Here is a 22,479-nt window from a genome sequence, read left to right as displayed (position 1 = left end):
CTTTTTTTACCATACCCCGTGAAGACCCTTGGATTGTTCTCCATGACTTCGTGGGAACTAAGTGGGCACATAACGTCTTTTGGATTTTAAAGGACATTAGAGTGAAGAGTACTAAAACCCTTAACAGAAGGTGGGGGGCTTCTTATGACTGGATGTGTTCAGTGAGTCTTCAAGGGAAGGAAGATCTGGGAGTTGCAAAGTACAAAAATGTCTCTATTGGGACCATTCAGATCCTTCAGATTTTATCTCTGGATAAAATCTGGAAACATCTAAAATTTCAGTCTCTCCCCATTGATCGCAGGAGATGGAAGCGCACATTAATAACTTAATTTTAGCAATTCAAACGTGAAAAATTGAAGTCTCTCAAATCACCACTATCAGTTTTCTGATAAAATGAATTTTGTATTTCCCCGTTTTGATTAAAGTGGGCTATGGCGTGAGTTTTATTTTTAACTTGGTGTTAATTAGAAATATGGAAATAGGCTGAGATTCATTGCTCTTCACAGGCAAGGAATATTCACAACCAATTTCTTCACACAATTACATCTATTTTGGAATGGTTTTTTTTAAAAAAAAAATACACAGAATTACATATTCCCTCATTTGCTGGTTTCTGTAACTGGGTTGGATTGATATAAAGTCAGTAATTGAATATGCAGCCTGAAGAAGGACGGTTGTTTTAACAGAAAGTGAGAGGCTGTGCAGAAAAGGCCGAAGCACTTTGCCTGCCGTCTCCGCTGCCACACAGCATCCTATTATACAGCCTTTACATCTTTTTGTTAAGCACACGCTTAGCTAAAAGCATAATATTTATAAAATAAACTCTTAACATACAGTTTCTATAATTTTGAAGAATTTATGTCCTGCTTCTAGTTTTAAGATTCTCAAGTTTATTTTCCTATACCGGTTTCTTTGAACTAAAGAGCTAGAACTGCTTCGTGCTTATGCTGGAAAGGAGCTGCCTTTGGGCACCTTAGATGATGCTGGTGAGGACTCAGAAGTCCAGAACAAACTTTGGAAGGTCAGCCTCTGCGTTTCCCATCCTGGGCCCCTTCCAGATGTGGTGGGGCTGCATCTTACAGGATTCCCATCAGAGGCCAGACCGACTGGGCAGGAATGGTGGCAGCTGACCAAGCTGCTTGACATCTTTAATGCTGGTCCAGTCGTGGTCCTTGGAGGATCCAGATGCAGCTGATATGCCTGTTGAAAGAATGGTGACAAATCTGTCAGGGACAGTATCAGAGCAGAGGTGGGGCTGTTAGTATGACCCAATCTGGAGTGAGCATTGAGAGGGGAAGCTAAGACCGTCCTTCTGTGGAGAAAGATAAATCTTGAGGGTAAAGGGAGATTCTTTAGTTGGATAGAGGAGGAGGAGGAGGAGGAGGAGGAGGAGGAGGAGGAAGAAGGAAGAAGAAGAAGAAGAGGAAGAGGAGGAGGAAGAGGAAGAAGAACAAGAAGAACAAGAAGAAGAACAAGAAGAAGACACAATGCAGAAAGGAAGCAGTCATTTGGGCAGGGGAAGAACATTCCAAAGCTATTTAATATCTTAAATCTCAGAGAAAGTACTGTCACACTGATGGTGTTTTTAATGGTAGTAATCAATATGGAGGGGAGGAAATATAAACCGTAGCAAACATATTTTAAAATTGTATGCTGATACTCACTAATAGAGATGTTTGCACTTTCAGTGATTCTTTGTACTTTGGAAACAAGATGCTACCAGCAGATGCAAAAAAAAATTGGATTGGGAATACAATCCCATAATCAAAATACAGGCAATAAATGATTTTATTGTAGGCATGTGTGTGATAACATTAAAATCCCTTTGTGCTGATCATAGCATGAAGGAGATCAGGAAAAAAATCAATGGTGTTTTATGTATCTGTAATTTTAAAAATGGAGGAGCAACACAAACTGGGTACATAGAAATAATTCCTAAATGTATCTGTGTGGCCAGAAGCTATTTTCAAGCTCTTGTTCTGTTTTGAAAAAGTTTCTAGCCCCCATTGTTTTGAAACCAAGCAATGGAATACAAGGGTGTCTTATCTAGAACAGGGCTGTCAAACTCAAGGCCTGCGGCCTGGATCTGGCCTGCAGGGTGCTTAAATCTGGCCCATGGGGCAACCCTGGAAACAACGAAGGACCGGCTCACGGTGCCTCTGCCAGTGAAAACAGAGCTCGGGAGGGCCAAGCGGAGCTCCGTTTTCGCTGGCAGAGGGTTGCGGGAGGCCATTGTGGCCTCTCGAGTTCCATTTTTGCTGGCAGAGGACTTGGGCCGCCACAGGCACCCCCGACACGAGTGATGTCAAGCTGGCCACGCCCACGCCCACCCGTCCCTCAAGGTCAAACAGAACCCTGATGCGGTCCTCAATGAAATTGAATTTGACACCCCTGAGCTAGCAGGCCAAGAATTGGCCAGGATATTCCATCTGGACTTTCTGGGTGGGAGGGAAACTTGGACCTGAACAGAAGAGGCAGCAAAGAGAATACAACGCTTGCTATCTGCAGACCAGGAACAGATTTTAATATTACATAAACATCTCCTTGATAACTCATGAGTCACATCACTGCACTGTATTATTCATCCTATGAACGAGCCCAGACGTGTCTGGATACTCTTTTACTCTCCCCAAACAGAAATGTGTAAGTTAGCACATAGCGCTTGCAAATAATTGAGCAAGCTTGGCAAAAGCTATCCTCATCCAGACTAAATGACTTGGTTTATATTCTCGCTTCTTAGAAATCAGTGGCTTTTTAAATAACCGTTTAAACTTTAGACTGCTTTTTCCGAAACTTAAAGGCACAAAGCACGTAAGAAAAAGCAAGTATATTACAAAAATATAGCAGAAAGATTGGTTTAGCGATGCTTTCTCTCTCCTTCCTTTCCAATCGTTTCCCAACCACTAACCTAAATATTTGTACTTTGCCCTGAGCATCAAGAGTTACTGCAATTATTTATTTGACTCATTTCATCTGCTGCTTTTGATTCATTTCATGAGCTCTTTTTTCTAGAAATCATGTTCTGGGCAGTTTCCTCGGTTGTGCGCTGTTCCGAGCAGGCTCCAGGATGGCCCCCATCCTCTGCAAATAACACAATCTCCCTGGAAGTTGGGAGATGTTGCAATTTCATTACGACTACGAGGGGATTCTAAATAAAATGAATGCATAAAAGGCTGAAGCACAAAAGGAATTCCAAATAGGGCAGAGAACTAAAAGACAAGTAGAGTTAATTTAGCATTGAACAAAGAAAGAAAAGCAATAAGAATACTTGGCTAGACTGGTTTTCCCATTTCTGCCCAAAGCATCAGATTTCCAAAGCAGCAGGTTCTCTGCCTCATTCATCTGGATTTCCCCTGGATTTTAGGGGGAGCTTCTACTATGATTAGATGCTGGTGAAACACTCACCTTAACATACAGACTTCTGCTGGAGCGATGCCTCCAGTTTCCAAAGGATCCGATTTTTCTGCATCTTTGCTTGATTGACATTGGGCTTTTCTGAGAACCCAAGATGCAAGGATTTCCTTTTTTACCCTGGGGGCTGATCACTGATCTTCTCTCAGGTGCTTGCAAGTGTGGCTGAAGGCAAGGCAGGACAAATGCCAAAAGAGGTGTAGCTGTTGAGGGTGAAGAAAAAGCAAGAAACCCCCTGATTCCTCAGAGAAGCTCCTTGGATGAGCTTCCACCCCTGGGGGAAATCCCAATGGATAGGAAACCCCATGGCTGTCCACCAGTGGTAAGATTCTACCAGTTCGGTGATCATGCACTTTGTGCATGCACAGGCAGCTTTCCAACACCAGCTGAGGTTCTGCCGGGCCAATCAGCTGAGAGGATAAAGAAGAGGAAAGCACAGGGTTGGAGGTAGGTTGGAGGGCCGATCCTGAGCTTTTCTCTTCTTTTCTCGTCAGACCATTTTTTGCTACCGGTTCAGGCTAACCAGGCCGAACCTGTAGCATTTCACCACTGCTGTTCACAAAGCTTCTCCTGGGGGTGTAAGGTGTAGAATTTGGGATTCGGGGCGGCCAGTGACTTAAAGGTTCTCAAACTGAAGAAGCAAAGAGATGGATGAAATTGCTCTGCAAATACTGAAGTGTGTCACTTGGGCAGGGGGGAGGAGAAGACTTCAACTCCCAGGATTCTGCAACCAGCCATGCACGAACCCAGAGGTCTCCAAACTTGGCAACTTTAAGACTGGTGGACTTCAACTCCCAGAATTCTCCAGCCAGCATAACCTGTTGGTTCTTCAAACATGGCAACTGGGTGAGTTGAAGTCCACCCATCTTAAACTTGCTGAGATTGAGAAGTGGTTTAGGCCAGGGGTCTCCAACCTTGGCAACTTTAAGACTTGTGGACTTCAACTCCCAGAGTTCTGCTGGCTGAGGAACTCTGGGAGTTGAAGTCCACAAGTCTTAAAGTTGCCAAGGTTGGAGACCCCCTGGTTTTAGGCTAGCGTCTGCCATGGAAATTGCTAAAAGGGTTTTCTGGAGCTGTGTGGCAGCTTGTTCGTTGCTGCTGTTGAAACCGAAGAGGAGAGAGTTTTGCAGAATCAAGCGATCCGGCATTGGTTCGGTTGAAATGTGATGGGTGACAAATGGCCAAGGGAGGGTGGGGGCAAAGCATTCAGCAGATGTGGGTGGGTGGGTGGGTGCCTGTAGTCTCAGCCATGAAATAAATTAGCAGGATGGATTTCCTGAGAATGTTATATGTGAGCTTCGTTCCCTCAAAGCCCCTCCCATGCTGAACAAACAATAAATTTCTCTTCTGCGCGGAGGGGGAAAGAGTAACTTTTGAAATAAAAGCAGGATTGTAATGCTGACCTTGTCTCCTCGGTTTTAAATAGTTTTCACGATATAATCAATGGTAATGGTATACATGAGGTTTTGTTTAAAGGAAATACAACACCTTAATTGTACTGCTTAAAGAGAAGCATTGCATCAGAAAGATTCATTTAAATACGTTTGACTCGAGGCTCCCTTCACAATTCATTCATGCTGATTTTCTCTTGGACTTGTTAGGAATGCAGAGTATAGAAAGAAATCAGCCCTGCTGGATCGTAACATTCTGTCCCTAAAAGCTCACTTTTATTCAGAAATCTTAGCTGCCAACAAAAGGCTTCCTTTTCATTGTAATTTGCAACTTCAAGTGCATTTGAAACCTGGCTGAATGTTGCAGAGATTTAACACAACATGCTTGTTTCTGTGATTAAATAGTTGTTTGAATGAGGAGCTGACAGAGACTGACCAACGCCAGGAAAATTCTGTGCACAGAATCACCGCAACCCTTTTTTAAAAAAATAATTTATTTCATTTACAACTAAATTTACAATTACAAATTTCATTTACAAATAAACTTACAATTTATTTCATTTACAATACATGTTCAATTCATCTTTCATTTAATGGTGTGTCATCTGGTTACAAATGCCTTGTGCCATAACAATTAAATTTTACAACCATATTCATTATTTTAATATTAATTCTCTATTCTTATCATATTAGTATACAAATTATTTCTATCACTATAACATTTCTCTTCTTTACATATCCAATTCTATTAACATATTTTGTGTATTTCAATGGTCTAATAATTATTTCTAGCTTTCATATTGTTGGAAGAATTATCCTTCTGGGTTCAGTTCCAAGTGGGGAAAATGACACTGGAAACATGGTGGCTGCTCAGAAAGATGGTTTAATGGTGGACTAGACCACATGGCTTGGAGCTCCAAAGAAGGAAGGGTCACATGCTTCAAGATGAAGGAAAAGAAGGGAGGGCTGAGATGCCGAAAGTGCCTGGGTTTGATTGGTTGCCAGACTCCCATGGGGCCATGCAGGAGCAACTCTGTAGGCTGTCCTGAATCCCAGGCTTGGTTGAGCCTGGCTGGATGGTGATGTAATAAAAGGGCTTTGGGCAATTTCTATAGCTCTACCTGGAGATCTTTGTTATGTAAAATAGGCTGGCCTAGGCCAGAGTAATGGCCCATTAGCAAAGGTGGGGGGGGGGGCTGAGTTTCTACTTCTGAGTTTCTACTCTTTTTAGGGGAAATATTCTGCCTTTTTAATATTTCCTAAAATATTTCATTTTTCTACAAGAGGAGTGGGTACTAACTTCCAACAATATTTTTTTTCTCTTGGAAAAAATAATCACTGGAACCCACCAATCCATGTAAAAGCACATGCAGAGGGTACATACAAGCCATGTTTGGGACTGAATTGTTGGACTTTCTGGAGTGGCAACTGAATTCAGCTGCCAGGCCAAAACAGTTGAGAAGCCACTGGCAAAACAAGCAAAAAAATTTGGGAGCAGCAATTGGGAGACCAGAGCAAGGGAAAAAGCCGGGAGCTCTTGTGCTTAAAGAAGGATGGAGGCCTAGGTTCAGTCATTTGCCCTTCCAACAAAGGTCTCCCCTTTGCCACAAGTTTGGACAGTTGTGTTGGTTTTCATACGTTGAGACACGCCCGTTTGAACCTGAGCGCTCCCTCCTGCTTCTTCAAGGGCCCCAAAGAAAAACCGGATCCCTCTGACATCTCTCCCACGGTCCCTTGTGGAGGGGCTCGAGGGGGGCCTTTGGGCACTGGGCAACCTCGGATGAGGCTTTTGCCCTTCCCTTCCTACACATTGGCAGTTCAGGGTACAAGTATTTATTTATTTTTATTTATTTATTTGATTTGTCAATTGTTTACAAGATAATAAGTACAAGTGTATACATAGTTGTGAATATATGAAATGGGTACATATAAGAAAAATAAAAGAATAAGAGAAACAATAGGACAGGGACGGTAGGCACGTTGGTGCGCTTATGCACGCCCCCTACAGACCTCTTAGGAAAGGGGTGAGGTCAATAGTAGACAGTCTAAGGTTAAAGTTTTTGGGGTTTGGGGAAGAGACTACAGAGTCGGGTAGAGTATTCCAGACATTGACCACTCTATTGCTGAAGTCGTATTTCCTGCAATCAAGTTTGGTGCGGTTTACTTTGAGTTTGTATCTGTTGTGTGCTCTTGTGTTGTTATGGTTAAAGCTGAAGTATTCATTGACAGGTAGGACATTGCAATGTATGATTTTATATACCATGCTTAAGTCGGACCGAAGACGGCGTAATTCGAGGTTTTCTAGTTTTAGAATTTCGAGTCTGGTGGCATAAGGTATTCTACAACGGGTAGAAGAGTGGAGAACTCTTCTTGTGAAATACTTCTGGACTTTCTCAATTGTGTTAATATCACATACGTGGTAAGGATTCCAGACTGATGAACTGTATTCGAGTATTGGTCTAGCAAATGTTTTGTATGCTCTGGTTAGTAGTGAGATATTACCAGAGAAAAAGCAACGTAGGATTAGGTTAACAACTCTTAATGCCTTTTTGGCTATGTAGTTGCAGTGGGCTCTAGCACTTAGATCATTAGAAGTGAGTATTCCCAGGTCCTTTACAGAGCTTGGGTCATCAACAAGATCTTGACTATTCAGCTTGTATTTTATTTTCTGATTTTTTTTACCAATATGTAAGACAGAGCATTTATTTGTTGAGATTTGAAGTTGCCATATGTTAGACCATTCAGATACATAGTCTAGATCTTTTTGTAGGGTAGTAGTATTGTCTGTGGTATTGAACAGCTTTACATCATCAGCGAAGAGAACGCAATTGCTCTTGATATGATCACAAAGGTCGTTTATGTAGATTATGAAGAGAGTTGGTCCTAGAACACTGCCTTGGGGAACACCACTATTGACAGGTACTGGATTTGATAGGGCGTTCCCAATTTTGACCATTTGTTGTCTGTTTGACATGAATGCTTCTATCCAGTTATTCAGTTGTCCAGAGATACCATAAGATTTTATTTTTAGGAGTAGTTTGTCGTGTACCACTGAATCAAAGGCTTTGCAGAAGTCTATGTAGATTGCGTCTATTGCTTTGCCCTGGTCGAGTTGTGTAGTCCATATGTTTTTGCAGTGTAAGAGTTGCAGATTACAGGATAGTTTTTTTCTGAAACCAAATTGTTTATTGGAGAGTAGGTTGTTTGTCTCTAAATGGAGGATGATGGATTGGTTAATAATTGATTCCATGACTTTACAGGTGACGCAGCATAAGGAGATTGGTCTGTAATTTTCAACTAGGCTTGGGTCTCCCTTTTTGAAGATGGGGATGACTGTGGCTTGTAACCATAGGTTGGGCAAGGAGCTGGTTCTGAAAGATTTTTCAAAGATTATGCTTAGAGGTTTGGCTATGGCAGTGGATAGCTTTCTTAAGAAGTAGGCACATATTCCATCCGGTCCAATAGATAGAGATGGTTTTAGGTTGCGTAGTGCTTTTTCAACGTTGTCTACTGTAAAATCGATATGTATTAGATCATTGTTGTTATCTGTGGTACGGCTAGGAAACATTGGGCATGATCCATTACTGTTTACAAACACTGAGCCGAAGAATGTGTTAAAGATGTTGGCTTTAATGGTGTCGTCGCTGCAGTCTTTACCATCAGGTCCTATCAAGGGAGGGATGGACCTTGAGTCTTTTAGTTTGTTGTTTACAAAATTGTAAAAAGCACGGGTGGAATTGGTGCTTAGAAGGTTTTCCTCTTGTTTAATGTGGTAATTGGTGCATTCGGTCTTTATCTGGTGGCATAAATTTTTGTATCGGTTTTTGAAATTAGCAACGTGACCAGATTTGTTTTTCCGCCAGAGTGATCTCTTTTTGGATTGAAGTTTCCTTATTGATATGGGTAATCTGCTTTTTGTTTTGTTTTTGGAGTTGTTGTTGGAACATATAGTTTGATGACTCTTTTGACTTCAAGTAAAAATATGTTGTAATGGTCTTCAACAGTATTGCATCCAGTGAATAGAGATTGCCAATCGAGGGATGAGAGATCATTATCTATAAGATCATAGTTGCCTTTTTTGAAGTTACAATTAGGGATGACATCATTGTGGTGATTTTTGTGTGGACGTATGTTGAGGCAAAAGTCAATCATATTGTGGTCACTACTGGAAAAGGGTTCTTTGGTTTGTATTCGGTAAATTAAATTCAAACTATTGCAGAAGATGAGATCGAGGCAGTTGTTCAGTCTAGTGTTGTTGGTTACTAGTTGTTCAAGACCTAGATTTGTAATAGCATTGTAGAAGGTTGTGTGTATGATTTCAGTTGTACAATTATTTAGGGTCCAGTCAATATGAGGTAGATTGAAATCTCCAAGAAAGATAAAAGGGTATGGGCAGGATGTAGCCCATGTTAGTAGTGTATTTAGCTTGTTTACATGTTCGATGTCATAATCAGGTGCTCTGTAACATAGTAAGAATCGAATTGTGATATTTAAGGATAGTTCACAGATGATATCCCCCAACCTATCCCCCAACCTATGACCACAATGGGACACTAAGCATGGCGGTGGTTGAGTCACGCCTGATTTTACAACCTATTTGGCCATGTGGGGGATGAGTGAATTGGGTTTCCCCCTCTGACAAAACAGTTGTTACCAGACCTGGAGAGCAGATCTGCGAAGGACGTCCGGGAGACTTCCAGCACTTGGGAGAGTAACAAAAGAGACGGCCTGAGCCTTTGACTTCCTTTCTTGAAAAAGCCATGGGCAAGTTGTGTGCATTAGTTGCATTGCTGTGCTGTAACCTCTCTTGTTCCCCCCGATTTATTCCTCCCTTAATAGAAAGTGGTAGAACTAGTCAAACCTGCAAAGACCCCTTTTCCTGCCCCCTTGGAAGAAGGCTTAGCCAGCGACATCTATTCCAAGTTCCTAGCTCAGACCCCAGGGGAGGAAGAGGAGGAGGAAGAGGAGGAGGAGGCAACCAAGGTAAGTGGAGCTCTCTGGGAGAAAGCCAAATGCCATCTTGCCATCGCCAAACTCCTTCATTCCTCGGCTTGCGTTCCCAGGGGACAGTTTTCATGGCCTTAACTGAGAGGCTGCCCTGATCTGCTCCTTCCCCAATTGAAGCTTGGAGGCCTCTGAGCAACCAAAAGAGGACCTGGCCCCAGCCTGGGCATCTTCTCAGCCCCAAAGGAAAGCCCCACCGCTTCGTGGCTTTCCCGGCATCCCTTCACTCACATTCACACATGCATTTTCTCTCTCTCTCTTTCTCTCTGTCTCTGTGTCTCCCTCTCTGTCTCTGTCTCTCTCTCTGTGATCTCTGTCTCTCTCTGTCTCTCTCTCTCTGTCACTCTCTCTCTGTCACTCTCTCTCTCTCTGTGTGTGTGTGTGTGTGCCTGTCTCTCTTTCTGTGTCTCTGTCTCTCTCTTTGTCCCTCTGTCTCTCTGTGTGTGTCTCTGTCTCTGTGTGTCTCTCTCTGTCTCTGTGTGTTTGTGTGTCTGTCTCTCTCTCTGTGTCTCTGTCTCTCTTTGTCTCTCTGCCACTCTCTCTCTTTGTCTCTCTGTCTCTCTGTCTCTGTCTCTTTCACTGTCTCTCTCTCTGTCTCTGTCTCTCTCTTTGTCTCTCTGTCTCTGTGTGTGTCTCTGTCTCTGTGTGTGTGTGTGTGTGTGTCTGTCTCTCTCTCTTTGTCTCTCTGTCTCTGTCTCTCTGTCTTTCTCTGTGTGTGTTTGTGTGTCTGTCTCTCTGTCTCTGTCTCTTTTACTGTCTCTCTCTGTCTCTGTCTCTCTCTTTGTCTCTCTGTCTCTGTGTGTGTCTCTGTCTCTCTCTCTCTTTGTCTCTCTGTCTCTGTGTGTGTCTCTGTCTCTCTCTCCTTGTCTCTGTCTTTCTCTGTGTGTGCGTCTCTGTCTCTCTCTCTTTGTCTCTCTGTCTCTCTCTCTGTGTCTCTCTCTGTCTCTGTGTGTGTGTGTGTGTGTGTGTGTGTGTCTGTCTGTCTCTGTCTCTCTCTGTCTCTGTCTCTCTGTGTCTGTCTCTCTCTCTCTGTGTGTGTGTCTGTCTGTCTCTCTCTCTCTCTCTCTGTCTCTCTCTGTGTGTGTGTCTCTGTCTCTCTTGTCTCTGTCTCTCTCTCTGTCTCTGTGTCTCTCCCTCCCTCCCTCCCCCGTCTCTTGTCTGTCTGTCTGTCTCTCTCTGTCTGTCTGTCTCTCTCATTTTTCCTGCTTGTGCCGAAGACTGGACAAAGGTAGAGAATTTCCTGCCATGAGTGACAGCAGGAAACCTGCGAAGAAGACTGGGCATCTTGGTGGGAAAGGATGGGGGTCTTCAGCTTCCCCTTTCTGTGGCCACAAGTGACTCCATCTGCTCTAGCAGGCCATTTGCCCTTGTGATGGGGGGGGGGGGGTCGCTTGGTGAGCATTTTCCTGTCCTCTTTTAGGAACCAGAACGCGTTCTTGCAGAAGCGCCAGCCGAAGAACAAGGGACCGTGGACCCTTTGATGGGCTACACCGTCGGGGACGTCCGCTTGCTCCTGGGCCAGCTCACCAACGAGCTCATCAGCAACATTCAGGTACGGCTGCAGGAAGCAGATGGACTTAATTCTGCTTTCATGCTGGGTGCCACAGCGGGATGTCTTTGCCTGGATGAACTGAGCATGGTTGACCACAGCACAACCGGTGGGCTGCTCTTCCCAGACGTGAGTCTGGTTCCCCCAGAGAGGGAATTGAAGAACGCCTGGGCAATGGCGTCAGCACAGAAGCCCACGCTGTATGCCGCTGAGACAGCAAAGGAGCCCTTTGCAGATCGTTCCTCCGTCTGAGCCAGCGCGTCCCTTTAGGGGACAATCCCAATGGGAAGGGGCAGTAAGTGGGATACAGCAGAGGGTCTCCTCTGCCTTCCCCCTGCCTCTGCATGCCCTCTTAGGCCGGGGTCCTGGCCTAGGGACTGCCCGCAAGTAAGCGGTCAGCGCAGAGATCGTTTCCATTCAATTAACATTTCGTTTTTGCAGAGTTTGGCTGTTCTGATACATCTTGTGGATTATATCTGGACATCCATGTGGAATAACCTGTTAACAGCCCCATGAAAATGCTACTTCTGGCAGGGAAAGAATGCCAGTTTAGTCCCCTTTTACTCTGCCTTTTATTGCAAATTGAGCTGTTTAACAATAAAAATAAATGAAAAGAAAAATAAAACAAGCAAAACTTAGTGCTCAGAGCCTTTCCCACTTGGGAGAGCTGAAATATTTAAGAGTGATTAAATGGGGGCATTAAAGAATCCTGGGAAAGTTTACATTCTGTGCAAGGGTCGTTGCTGCTTTTGCTAACCTGCCACTACGGCCGGGCAAATGCCTTCCTTGCAGTTTTCTCATATTTTCCATTTGTAAATTCCATTTAACCTATTCCCACAGAAGTTCAAGAATATTTGTTAAGCTTACAGTGCAATTTGTGGGTTTGTGCACATTCCTCCAAAAGAAACATTATTTTGTTTGTAATTTTCCTTAATGGACATGCTTTTTGCAGTTTTCCTCCATATGTTCCTTTGGATTAAGCAGCTGTGTAACTCCTTGCAGGGAAGAATGGCTTCCAGAAGGCCACCAGATAGTGGGGAATTGGAGAGCCCCCTTTCTGAGGCCAGGAGCCCCCTTCTCCCCACCCCAGGTGCCCTCTCTGCCTGCGCAGGCAGCCCTGACCATTTTTAGGCCACAAAGCTCCGGAAGCATCACAGTGAAATTAAGCTCTGCGTTCTGATGCTTCTTCTTTTTTAAAAGAACTTTATTAAAGATTAAAAAGAACACTATGTACAATTCATAGAATACAACTTTATGTTGCAGACAAAATCTATATATACAAATATGTAATAAATAAACATAAAAAACACATATGTTTTTAATCAACTAAGATGGTGTGATTTTTTTTATTGATAACAATTTTACTACCGTTCATTTCCTATTTTGGTAAATGTTCTTAGATTAACCACTCCATTCATCAAATCCTTATCTTTTAATTTCCTGGTTTTTTCTCTTTAATCCACTTATACCATTTATCCCAAGCTGTAATATATCTTGAGTCTTCCTTATCCCTAAGTTTTTGTGTGAGTAGGTCCATTTCAGCGCAGTCGAGTTTGATACCGATACTTCTTTCTGGGATGTTTACTAGCAATTAAGCTTTCGTTAAAAGAGTCTGGCACTTGGCTCACTTTTTCCCCTGGAGTTTCATTTTCACTTCCAGTTGGGTCTTCGGAATGCAATTGGGGTTTACCCCCCACACACACACACAAAATGAAACTCTGCTGCAAAGGAAATAGAATAGAACAAACCTGTAGTATAATTGATATCAGCCTTACCGACTTGGTGACTCCAGATCTCTTGGAGCGAGGCTTTGCCAATGTGGGCTGGGAGAGAAAGACAGGAAATTTATCCAAGATATCTCTACAGTAGTCTCCCATTTCAGGAAGGTCAGGCCAACTGCCCCCCCCGCGCCCAGGAAGCCGGCTTGTGTTCTGCAAGCACAGGTTGAGTTGTTCAAACACCAGGAAGCCAGGAGTCATTTGCTGTCCTGTAGTTCAAAGAGAGCTGAACCCTGCTCTGGGTTTGGGGCAAAGGGAGCTTGGATGGCCGCAGAAGGAGAGAATTTATGGGATGCTGCCGCCGCCCTGTCCCACTGAAGCTGCAGGGTTTTTTAGCCTTGCCATTTTTCCAATCTGTGGACTAACACTGTACAGTCTGTAGTGTGTTTTGGATGTGATGCATAAGAGATAAAAAGAGACAGAAGATTACAGAGTTGCCAAACTCTCTTCTTCATAGACTGAGATCTACGAGAAGCTCCAAATGCAAGAAGACACCTATTCCATGAGAATAGAGAAGCTGAAGAAAGCCTGAAGCTGTCAGAGCAGTGGAGCGAAGGTAGGATCTTGCACAGAGCAATTCATTGAGTTTTGTTGGTAAGGGAAGCATAATTTAGGCAGGACCCACCGACTGGGAAGCGTTGTATTTGTCCCTCTAGAGCTGGACTGGATAGCAAAACCTTGAAGGCTAGAGACCAGTGAGCCCTCCTTTAAAACAATCCCTAATTCCCACACGACTTTTCTAAGCTGAGATCTGACATCAGATCTGCGAAACTTCTCCTGTGTAGGTTGCTGGAAGATATTTGGAGGACTCAAGTATGTACTTCTATTTTGTAGCAACAATAAGCAAACTTGTCTTTGGTTGCTAAAGGTTTGTCTCCTTTCTATGACTTCTTCTGCTCTTCTCAAACTACCCAAACCTGAGGCGGCTCCCCGAACCTCTGCATGGAGAAAGGAGCAGGAGACAGGAGGCGTTCTCTAGAGACGGGGTCATAAGTGCCTCTACTGGTTCCCTGTCCCAAATGGAAAGAGTAGATGCAAGTATAGACCAGCTCTGGAGATGGGGTTGAAAAGAGAGACTGAGTTTCCGTGAGATGGCCTGGCTTATTGATGGGCAAGTAGCCTGAGATGGGTTCAACTTCACAAAGAGGAGGAAAATGAGTTTGGCAAAGCACGGCCTTTGACCAAATTCTTTCAGGGTGGAGGGGTGACTTAGAGAAGGAAGTACAGTGGGAGCCCTATTAAACCAGTCAGTGAAAAATCTAATGAAAGTACGTTGGCTCATAAATTTCATCGTCTTCCCTGTTTGGGATTGTAATCCAAGTGGAGGAGGAGGAGGAGGAACAACCATTGTATTCTTTTAAAGTGTCCATTCTTGCTCAGAATTAATTTGACAGTGCTCTGGAGAGCATCCAGATTAAAGTAGACCTGGCAATGAATAAAAGCAATTCTGTGGCTGATGGCTGCTGTTACTCATCAAACCAAGCAGAAGACACGCAACATTCTTTATTTACAAAACGGAAATAAAGTGTAGGGCCACGGTATGGAAAAATCTGTTTTGGTACAGCATTTGTAGAATGAGTCTTCAGAAAGAAATTCCATGATATCCAAATCATTTGGATATTTCTTTTCCTCATTCTCCCAAGCGCATCCACACTTCCCATGACAATGTTCTTCCTAAACTCCTGGGGGAGTTTAGATTGTTCCATGTAGGGTTTGAGTGTCCGTATTTGGGCCTCAAAAAGAATTGCAGGTATGAAAATAATTGTTTGAATAAATTGGATCACAAAGAGGAAAGGGGCACACAGAGCAAAAGCTAATTTTCAAAACATCTAGAATAATTAAAAACTAATATGCACCACATTTTGTTAACTCAGGAAAATAAAATGGTCACATAAAGTACAACGTGAAGAGGCAACTGACCATCAGGGCCTGTCAATCTATTTTACATTAGCATGCCTAATCAATAACCCTTTCATTTAAATGTTCCTTGATTTTGCTGATTGTCTCACCGCAAAATCTCATAATCTCAGATGCTGAGAAAACGCCTCTCTGGATGATGTAAAAAGGGTTGACCTGGAGCTTGACTGGGGCAAAGCTTCTTCTGATGTCTGCATTGCAGAAGGTCTCAAGAACTTGCCTAACCTGCCGAGATTGACCAATTATCAGCGTGTCCAATTTGATTCCAGAGCCCCTCCAACCTGGGAAGGAGCTTAGAGGGATGACATTCTGCGTTGGCAACCTTCTGGAGGTTTTTCTCACCGTTTCTTTTATAGTTCTTTCGTAGGAAAAGCATCTGCGATGAAGGGAAATTTTGCAAGGCCTTTTGAAGCCCATCGGCTCATCGCCCTGCAAGTCAACAGAGGAGAAGAAACTTTTCAAAGCAAGTAGCAGACCTGCATTTTCCTCCCCCCGCCTCATTTTGTCATTTGACTTGAGTACAATAAAGAAGTGTTGTTCACTTGGGTCCTGAAATACTACAAAGTTGGAAGTCATGAATCTGGCCTCTTTCACTAGGGCTCCCTTACTTTCTTCTCTCTTGCTTACCTCGGCTTCTTTTAGAGAAATTAAGATATTATTGTGGGTTCGGGAAGAAAGAGATTGGCAACATTGCAGAGTCGTTTATGTTTCTCTTGTAATACAATCAAGCTTCATGGGGGTGATAGAAGTTGGGCCATATAGCTCAAAGTGCCGGGGCCCAAGTTCTACTCCCAGCTGGCCTTCAGCTCTCATTGAGTCCCATATGCTGGTCTTCTTCATTCTGAGGGTATCTGGCGAGACTTCCATGGTGACATCCCCATTCCATTTGGGGATTATTTCCCCAAGAACCTGATGCCCGGAAGGTTAGGTCCATCCCCCCCCTTGAAACTCTTGCAAACGTTTCAGTTGTGGGCACATTTTTAAAAAGTCTGTGTCCATGCATATTTATTTCTTATGTATTTTAACTTTTTATGCTGCCTGAGCAATTTATAATGTTTGTGATGACCCAGGGCATGGCACAAAGGCAATGAGTAAGAAAAGTCCCTTTAATGCCTCCAACTTTGCCCCCAGTGTCCAGTTACCTTCGGCTGGAGAAAAAAACTCTCCCAAAAACAGTCTTTAAGTGGAAGAAATTCAGTCCAAAAACAAAGTACATATAAACTGTAAATAAAAATCCACACAAACCACGCTGCAGCAGTTCACTGGACAGGGCAGGAGAAGGAATTGCAGACTTCAAAGGCCAACAAAACACATAAAGTTGGGAAGACGCCAGGAACCCAGATAAGCCTCGATGATACCAGATAATTCACAATTTGCTCCCAACAACTTTGCTGTGTGCAGCTTCCTTTTTTAAACACTGTGTTCCCAGCTGTAGCTAATGAAGGGAATCAGGGCCCTTTCCTCCCCCGTAAGCAATGCAATCCACGTTGCTCCCTTCTCCATTGCATGCCCTAGGATGAAGAGGGAGTGGGCCTGGATCTTCCTCTGAATTCCCTCCACCTTGCTCTACCTCTCCCCTGCTCTGCCCAGCCGGCCTTTGCCCTTCCCCAGTTTCTTCCACAGCCAATGGAGCCACACTCCCACTCCCTGTCAGCTGCTCAGCCTCCCCCTCGGAATCAGATTCTGACAGGGGCAGGACACTGTTTCTGTTTATGTTGCAACCCTGGGAACATAATAATTGATTGGCTGGGGCAGACCAAAGGACATCCTGGCCAACTGTCTCCACTAGCAAGTGATAGGCTGAGTTCTCACACAGAGATTATTGAGAGGTGTGTTGAATTTATAGGTGAAGGCTCTGTTTAGCAATTATGATCCTCATTGATTGAGATCTTTACCTAGGTTAGTAAGGCAAATAACACTTGACGTTGGGGTGATATACAGTAACTACAAGACAAGCATCTTTTATACTTCTAAAAGCTTATCTGTGTTTGTAGTTATATCCAAATGTTTCAGTCCTGCCTTATAATCCTCTCTTTTGTTCTGCTTGTTGGATATCAGCTCCAAATGTTCCACTCTGTGTTATGGTTAGATTCGTGATCTTCCCTGGAGCATAATATTTAAGTCAAGCTTTATCAGGCTACTTAAGAGAGAAGAATTTGGTCCCTTGATTGTGTTCCAGGGAAATGTTTTCAATCCCTTCTGCTGCCAGACACATGATGTGGATCATATTAACCATTTTTCCCAAGCCTCCTTGACCCTCCACCCCCCCCTCACCATAATAAACTAATTTGCACAAGGGTGGTGGGGAATTTGGCAGTTGTCTGCAGAAGGGAGGGTCTCTCACAAATTTGGAACAAATACCAGGCAGAACATTTCTTCATGTCAGGGCTCTCCAACCTTAGCAACTTTAAGACTTGTGGACTTCAACTTCCAGAATTCTGGGAGTTGAAGTCCACAAGTCTTAAAGTTGCTAAGGTTGGAGAGCCCTGCTGCATGTAATCCAGTCCAAGCAGGGCTGTTTGCAATACCTCCTTGCACTGCTGCCATTTTGACAATTCAACTGAACATTTTTAAAAAGAAACCCAGGGGAGAGCCAGAAAATGATGAGCTGGTCAGCTGAATGCCTGTTCCAGGCAGATTGATAGAAATGATGATCAAGGGAGCCAGAAAATTAGCATGGCTTCCTCAAAAGATAACCCTGCCTGTCTGGAGGGTTTGGGGTTGTGTGTTTATTTGTTTGTTTGTCTGTGAGTACCAATGGACGCGTGTTGGGGGTGCCCACCTGACTCTTGAATATCTAATTTTTCTTTTAAACAATCTTTGCTTAAAGTTTTCCTCACCAAAACTTACAGTTGTGAGGAAAGGGGTCTGTCATTTTAATGGTTGCTAATTGGTTAAAAAAGAGAAATCAGTGGGAATAAATGTGCAATTTTCTGCTTGGAGGGATTACTGCCTTTAAACTTGTTCATAGTGATCTCAACTTGGGGTAAGAAATGAACTGACCAAATTTGGAGATGACACAAACTATTCAGTGACCAGCCATGAGGAAGCATCTCTTAAGATGAGTCAATGCTCAGCCAAATGGCAAATGTGCTTCAATAGATGTAAAATGGGTGGCTTTTTGGGACAGAAAAGCCTATCTTCACATACAGCCTGATGGGAGCCGGGTAGTCCGTAATTAACCAAATATTGTTGGGTCCTGCTAGGAAGCCAATAGTAGTGCTATCAGGCTGTTTCCTTTCCCAGCTGTGACAAATTCTAGAGAACATTTGGAAAGATATTGAAAATAAAGCTTCCAGTTCTGTAATGCCACATCCTTCTGTGAAATATTGTGTACAGTTCTGGTCATCACGCATGAAAAGGGAACATAATAACAATTTAGGGGGAAATGTGGAAAAAGACTATCAAAATTATCATCAAGTTAAAACTTCTTTCATACCAAGAAACATTGACAATGCGGGAATCTGTACCTTGGATGAATGGAGACCGGGCAGGGGTATGGTCAAGCTCTGTAAAATCATGGAGACATTTTTTCTCCCATACTCCACTGAGGATCAGGGTTTGTTTGTTTGGCCAATCCTGGTCTCCATCAAGAGAGAAGGAGTCCTTTGCCTCTCATCTCAGCCTCTAAAAGTTGGTTTTGATATTGGATAGCCGAGGTGAGTCAGCCCAGATGTTAATGGGCTCTTCCTGGTTTTCAGTTTGTGCTGAACAGATTAAACCTGCATCATATCTACATCAGGTACAGAAATGTTGGATAAGTTCATAGCCTGTTTAGAGCCAGGAGGTTCCTCCTATATGCCAACGGTGGGAAGAGGGACAGCTCATCTCCTGACATGAATTTCTGGACTCACCGTTTCTAAGAGAAGGCGCTTGTTTTTCCTTGCAAGAAGCTCCAAGAGCCTCTGGCTTTGGCAGATCCAGGGGCAGGTGGAGAGAATGACTTCATGGAGTGGCCTGAAACAGGAAGGAGGGACTAAAGAAGGCCAGGGATATCTACACACACACACACACACACACACACACACACACACACACACACACACACACACACAAAACCTATCTCTCTCCTCCTCCTTGTGTATGTCTGCTGCAATGGGGAGCAGGGAGTCACTCCAGGGCTCTTCGCTGAACCAAAACAGGTTTTGGAGCCCAACGGCTTCTTGAGTGCCGACGAAGTGTAGACACTGAGTTTGATTGCTCAGTGCTTTTGAAGAATCCAGAAAAGGTTTCCATTGGTGTAAATATCTCCTGGATTACTCCATTGATGATATCTTCCCCCCTTGGGGAATCCAACTGGAAACTGTGTCACTCTACCACTTATTTACCAGCATCCGGCTTCTTAGAACACATTCAGTCAGGGTTTTTTTCCCCCTGAATATGAGACGGGTTATTCGAAATACTGTATTAATAATTGGCCTTTGAGCCTGGATTGATTTATTTGGGAGTGTAACCAATTTACAAAAGCTTTAAACTGATGCTTAAGAGAAAGAGACAAAGAGAGAGATTGTCTGTGTGTGCTTCCGTTCAACTTGTTCTTTTAAGAAGGCATTAGGAACAGTGTCTTTCAATGCCAGGCATGATGGTTACTCCCGATGTGTTTTAGCCAAAGTTTTCTCACCAGGACGAAATGCAAGAGAACTTCCCCAGCAACTGAAGCCCCTGCCATTAAAGAGTGAAAGGCAGGTGGGAAGCTAAATACATCTATCAATAGGATCCCAGTGTTTCTGCAATACTTTCAAGATTGTCGTGGAAGATCTCTCACACAGAGAGTGTAGATGATTTACCACGACCCGTTACTTATCTCAGATGCTTCTGGTTAGACTTTTACTGCACAAACCCACCACCCACCTACTTTCTGTGTTGCATTTTTAACTCCATGCATTGTATTTTTCTACCTGCAGTTTCCCACTGTTTTATAGCAATAGCACTTAGACTTATATACCGCCTCACAGTGCTTTCCAGCCCTCTCTAAGCGGTTTACAGAGTCAGCCTCTGGCCCCCAACAATCTGGCTCCTCATTTTACTAACCATGGAAGGACGGAAGGCTGAGTCGACCTTGAGCCTGGTGGGATTCGAACTGCCAAATTGCAGTCAGCCAGCAGTCAGCAGAAGTAGCCCGCAGTACTGCACTCTGACCACTGCACCACCAGCGCTCATTATCCCTACATCTTAGTTCTTGTCAGAGAGACAAGAATTAAGGTCAGAAGGAAACATTTGGAGTGAAGAGTTAAGTATATTGTCCTGGGTCTTGCCTAAGCTTTACTTGTCCCATCCCGTCCCCCCGTCCCAGGCCCCCCAATGCATTCGCCAGGAGACAAAGGTCCAGCTTACAGGGTCCTGCAGCTTCCCAGCGATAGAGCTGCACCCACAGAGACTCAGGCGGTCTCCGCCCAGGCCTGACCGTATCTCTTCGGGTGTCCTTCAGGCTCCAGAGTCGGAAAGGGAGCCACAGCCCTCTTTCCCCCTTCGCTTCAGGGGGTTCCTGGGTGCAGCTGGCCGCCCGTCTGCTTCCAGAGAAAACAGCAGGCCCTTCCTTTGGGTTGAGCTTGTTAGGTCAGGTCTGAAGAAGAGCAGATTCCACTCGTACTTTGATGGTACGGATATTCTTCGCGCTTTATTCCTATCGACAAGCATACTTTGAGCTTGTTTTCAGATGTGATGCCAAGAAGGCTTTGTCGTGTTTAAAGTGTAGTTTAGTTCTGGCAGTTCTGTGATGCCTTCATGTTTTTTGTAGAGCCAGCCTCTCATTGGCTCCCCTCTTGCTATTGTTACAGACCACACAATGGCCTTTCTTTCGTTTGAATGCTGGGATCTTGTAAAGAAACCATTCCACAGGTGAGAAGTCGAAGAGAGCTTTATACCAATCTTTTAACAAACCTCAGACTCCTCTTTTGAACGTTGCCGGTTGAATTGAGAGAAGGAACAGCTCAGATGGATTTGGTGAAAGGCTGGTGGTTTGTTTGTTTTTCCCCCTTTCTTGCTGAAAATATCCATCCTCCACCCTTCTCCAAGCTCTGGGCATTGAGGACTTTCACAAAAGGGACTGAGGTGAGAAAAGGCAGCTTAGTTTTAAAGATGAGGGCAAGAGTGGTTTTTTTTTTTTTAATTATTTTTATGGTGTGTTTTTTTTAATGTAAAGCATTTGTTTCCTGTCTTACAGTAAGTAGATGATCAGTGATTCTGAAACACTGAGTGTTTCAAGCAGACACAGGTTCACAAGATCTTCTTGTCCTTCCCTTCCTTTGACCAGCGCAATAACCTGGGTAGGGGAGCGACCCTGGTCTACGGGGTCTACCAAGATCTGAATTGACCTGGGCTGGTTGACAGACATAATACAAAACTACAGTGCTGATGCAGCTGAGGAGCCTTAACTCGGCAGCCTGTTTCCTGGAGTGTAGAGTTCAGCGAGCCCTGTCCAAATTTGTGGTTCATCAGAAAACAAAATGGAAGCCTGGCCAAAATGGCGGCCCTTGGCCAAGGTGAAGGGGACAGAGGAAGAATGGGAGCTCCAATTCTTTTCACCAGATTTATTGAAAGAAGCAAATACCTCAGAAGCTGGATTGTTTTTACTTCAGAATCCCAGTTTAGCTCTTGTAGTGGAGACGTTTTCTTTGGGGGGCACCCTAGTCAATGACAGGAGGCTGTTCTCTTACCTGCTCAGTGAGGAATGGCCAGGGCAGAGGTTTTTTTTTTTTTTTTTCAGGCTTTGACACCCCATGACCCGCCCCGAAGATCCTCTTTGGGTCAGTTGGCATTGGGCCCAAGATACCTCAGGTTGAGGGAAAGGGGTTTGCCAACCCCATCACCTCTCAGAATCACCCGAATCAAATCTTTCCACGGTGATTGGAGGGTACCTGAACTGATCTGAAGTCTCTGTGGCTCATTTTCTTTAAGAAAAGAAACAGAAACAAAATGCTTACAGGAAAAGCTACGAGGGTCCCCCCCCCGCCCCCCCAAATAGTAAGAAAAAATGCAAGACCCCAGCAACGTTACATGTGTAAACAGGATAAAAAACAACTTTGTCTCTAAATAGTCCGACATAAGTTGTTTCAGATGTTTAATTAAATATCCACAAAAATGCTGGATTGGAATAAATCTTTTCTAAAAAGGAGGCAGATTTATTTAGCTAAGTGGGGATGGGTAGATCCTTTTTTTTACTGTAGAGTTATTTTTATTGTTACTTTAACCAACAAAAAAAAAAAAGCAAGTAATAACATCATGTACCAGATGTTTAGATCTTGGTGAAGATATTGCTGGGAATTGTTGCCGGCTGTTATTCCCTAATCTACGTCTGCATCCTTTATTTTTCAGCCCTAAGACTGAAGACGGATTGGCAAGAAAAGGGCCTGAGATGATGTTGGGGGCGACTGGGGTGGTGGGGCAGGTCCTCGGTGGCGGGTGGGGCTGGGTGGGGTTTGTCCCCAGA

The 22,479-nt window shown here is 43.9% G+C and overlaps 1 protein-coding gene across 3 annotated transcripts in view; it reads left to right on the top strand.

The window, feature by feature from the left end:
- CABCOCO1 (ciliary associated calcium binding coiled-coil 1) overlaps positions 1-15,596 on the top strand; it is a 36,294-nt gene extending 20,698 nt beyond the window's left edge. Inside the window, exons 6-9 of one of the 3 annotated variants that reach the window (XM_026674176.2) lie at positions 9,642-9,785; positions 11,227-11,358; positions 13,591-13,689; positions 15,407-15,596. In XM_026674176.2, coding sequence (XP_026529961.1) covers positions 9,642-9,785; positions 11,227-11,358; positions 13,591-13,665 — 351 coding nt within the window. In that variant the 3' untranslated portion in view covers positions 13,666-13,689; positions 15,407-15,596. Of the gene's footprint in view, positions 1-9,641; positions 9,790-11,226; positions 11,359-13,590; positions 13,690-15,406 lie in introns of all 3 variants that reach the window. The other 2 variants (XM_087963765.1, XM_087963766.1) reach the window with 2 other exon arrangements.
- Positions 15,597-22,479: the final 6,883 nt, after the last annotated feature.

The sequence above is a fragment of the Notechis scutatus genome, chromosome 4 (genome assembly GCF_049901735.1).
Source record: "Notechis scutatus isolate UNSWTSFEM ecotype Mainland chromosome 4, rNotScu1.2, whole genome shotgun sequence".
In the NCBI taxonomy this organism is placed as follows: Eukaryota; Metazoa; Chordata; class Lepidosauria; order Squamata; family Elapidae; genus Notechis; species Notechis scutatus.
The sequence above is the reverse complement of the archived record's forward strand: the minus strand, read 5'-3'. Positions and strand labels throughout refer to the sequence as shown.